Genomic DNA, 2,500 nt, shown 5'->3' on the forward strand with positions numbered 1-2,500 from the left:
CCCCAGTCTGCTGGCCTTATAATAGTGATGTAACCATCTTAACCCTGTATCTCCCCCCCCCCCCCAGTCTGCTGTGCCCACTGCCTACTGGCCTTATAATAGTGATTTAACCCTGTATCTCCCCCCCCCCCCCCCCCCCCCCCAGACTGCTGTGCCCACTGCCTGCTCGCCTGTCTGTTCTGTGAGCTGCTGTCCATGTGCTCGGCGGTGGGACAGTGTCTGGCGTGCGGAGGAGGCGGGGCTTGTTGCTGTACGGACGACGCTATTGGCTGCTGCTGCTGCTGCTGTGTGGAGGCAGCCAATGAGGCGGCGTGTACGGAGGACGCCTGTCAGGCCGTGTTAGACTGCGGCGTCATGGAGGAAAACTGCTGCGGCTCATCGGACTGTCTGGAGATCTGTCTAGAGTGTTGCTCCATCTGTTTCCCCACGTAAAAAAAAATTTAAATTACGAAGATTTATTTTTTTTTATGAGGAAAAACAAGTAATTTTCCTGCGTAGAAGGGGCAGCCATTTTACTGCAAAAAAAAATTTAAGGGAAACTAATTGAACTATTTTTTTGTTGTTATTTCATGAAGGAATACAAAAGTAATCTTGAGAAATTGTGAATCTGTGAATTATTTTTGATTTTTTGGGGAAATTGTGATAATTTTTTGCTCAATATGTTTTCCTACACTCATTTTACGAATATAAGGGAAAAAAATTGATTTTTGAGATTTATTTTGTTGTCATTTTATGAAGAAAAAACATTTTGAAAAATTGTGATTTTTTGTTGTTAAATTATGGAGGCCCATTCCCCGCCAGTGAAAAAAAAAAGAGAAAAAGTCTTCCTTAATAAGAAAAAGAATCCCCATCGTAGGAAAGTCGAAATTTATATTATTAATTATTACATCATTTTAGTATCTAAAATTACTACTATTTTTTTTTGCGTTTTATTTTTTATTTTTTTATAAACTTTTCTTGCGTTTTTGTTGCTCAATAAAAGAACAAACAGTGAAAGAACTATGAGGAAATACTCAATATGACTTTAGCCAATCACAGACGGACTACAGTATGATGTCATCGTAAATACTGCTGCATTGCATTGTGGTCAAGAGATAAGATGTAACAAAATGAATATCGTTGTAATTTTACAAGAAAAAAATTCGTAATTTTACATGAAAAATATTCTTGTGAGATTGTGTTTTTTTATGGTGGAGCCATTGTGCCCCTGAAGGTGTGTGTGTGTGTGTTTCTGTGAGTGTGTGTGTGTGTCCAGAAGGTGGCCTTAGCACTCAGCTGTACAAATATATGTTTGTGTTTGTTTGTTTTTTTAAATTGCAGATTGAATAAAATATTGAAGGAAAACTGAGACTGAATTAAGATCCTTTATATGGGATTGAGACCAGAGCAAAGGCATTAAGAAAAACTATATAAAAATAGCATTCTTTGCACTGATGGTCTGGTTTGCTGTTACATGTGATTTATGATCATCAGAGGAGAAATTAGACTGTTTCAGAAATATTTAAAAGTTCCTCGTAGTCTCTTCGAAGTACCAAAATACGAAGTATTCATTGGGACGCAATACTACGGTGGCCCTGAGTGATCAAAGCACTGCAACTTAAAGGAATACTTCCCCCATAAGGAACCAGCTTTCTATCATTATAAAATCACTATTATAATATAATGAATGAGGTTTTTCTTCCCTCAGTCTTCCCTCAGTCTTCCCTTGGCCCAGCTGTCCTGTTAATCCTATAACTGTGATGTCACAAGAAGGAAACTGCAGGGTTAGACAGTGAGACCATAAAACACTCTTTCTGTCTTTTCTCAGGCTAGGATGATCCGATTTAATTTTTTTTTTGCACATTTATACTAAATAGGATCTCAGAGTTCAACACACCTTCATATTCCAATTGGTGAAGTAGGCCTTTAAGAAAAACATCATCAATTTGACAACACACATTATGTAAAATGCTCAAAATCATTCTGGCATTAATAATAATAATAATAATAATAATAATAATAATAATAATAATAATAATAACAATAATAATAACAATAATAATAATAATAATAATATATAATATAATAATAATAATAATAATAATAATAATAATAATAATAATATATAATAATAATAATAATAATAATAATAATAATAATAATAATGATAATAATGATAATAATAATAATAATAATAATAATAATAATAATAATAATAATAATAATAATAATAATAATAATAATAATAATAATAATAATAATAATAATAATAATAATACATTTTATTTCGAGGCGCCTTTCAAAAGCTCTCAAGGTCGCCTTACATTCAAAGAATTCAATAACACATACTGTTTAAAAGCAAGGTACACAAACAGAATTAAAAACAGTTTAAAATAAATACACAATGGGGTGGTGAGGTGATGAGGAAGGCAGGATCAGGGGGGGTTTGCAGATTTAAAAAGGTGGGTTTTGAGTTTGGATTTGAACTGGGTTATGGATTCAGTGTTGCGGATGTCGGGGG

The 2,500-nt window shown here is 34.1% G+C and overlaps 1 protein-coding gene across 1 annotated transcript in view; it reads left to right on the forward strand.

Moving 5' to 3' along the window:
- The window catches only part of LOC307253519 (uncharacterized protein), a gene marked incomplete at both ends in the record, with an annotated part of 4,675 nt that extends 4,243 nt beyond the window's left edge, over positions 1-432 (forward strand). Inside the window, one exon of the mRNA XM_080031626.1 lies at positions 146-432. Coding sequence (XP_079887752.1) covers positions 146-432 — 287 coding nt within the window. The remainder of the gene's footprint in view (positions 1-145) is intronic.
- Between the last annotated feature and the right edge of the window lie 2,068 nt (positions 433-2,500).

The sequence above is a fragment of the Ammodytes marinus genome, assembly GCF_949987685.1.
Source record: "Ammodytes marinus genome assembly, chromosome: 7".
NCBI lineage: Eukaryota > Metazoa > Chordata > Actinopteri > Uranoscopiformes > Ammodytidae > Ammodytes > Ammodytes marinus.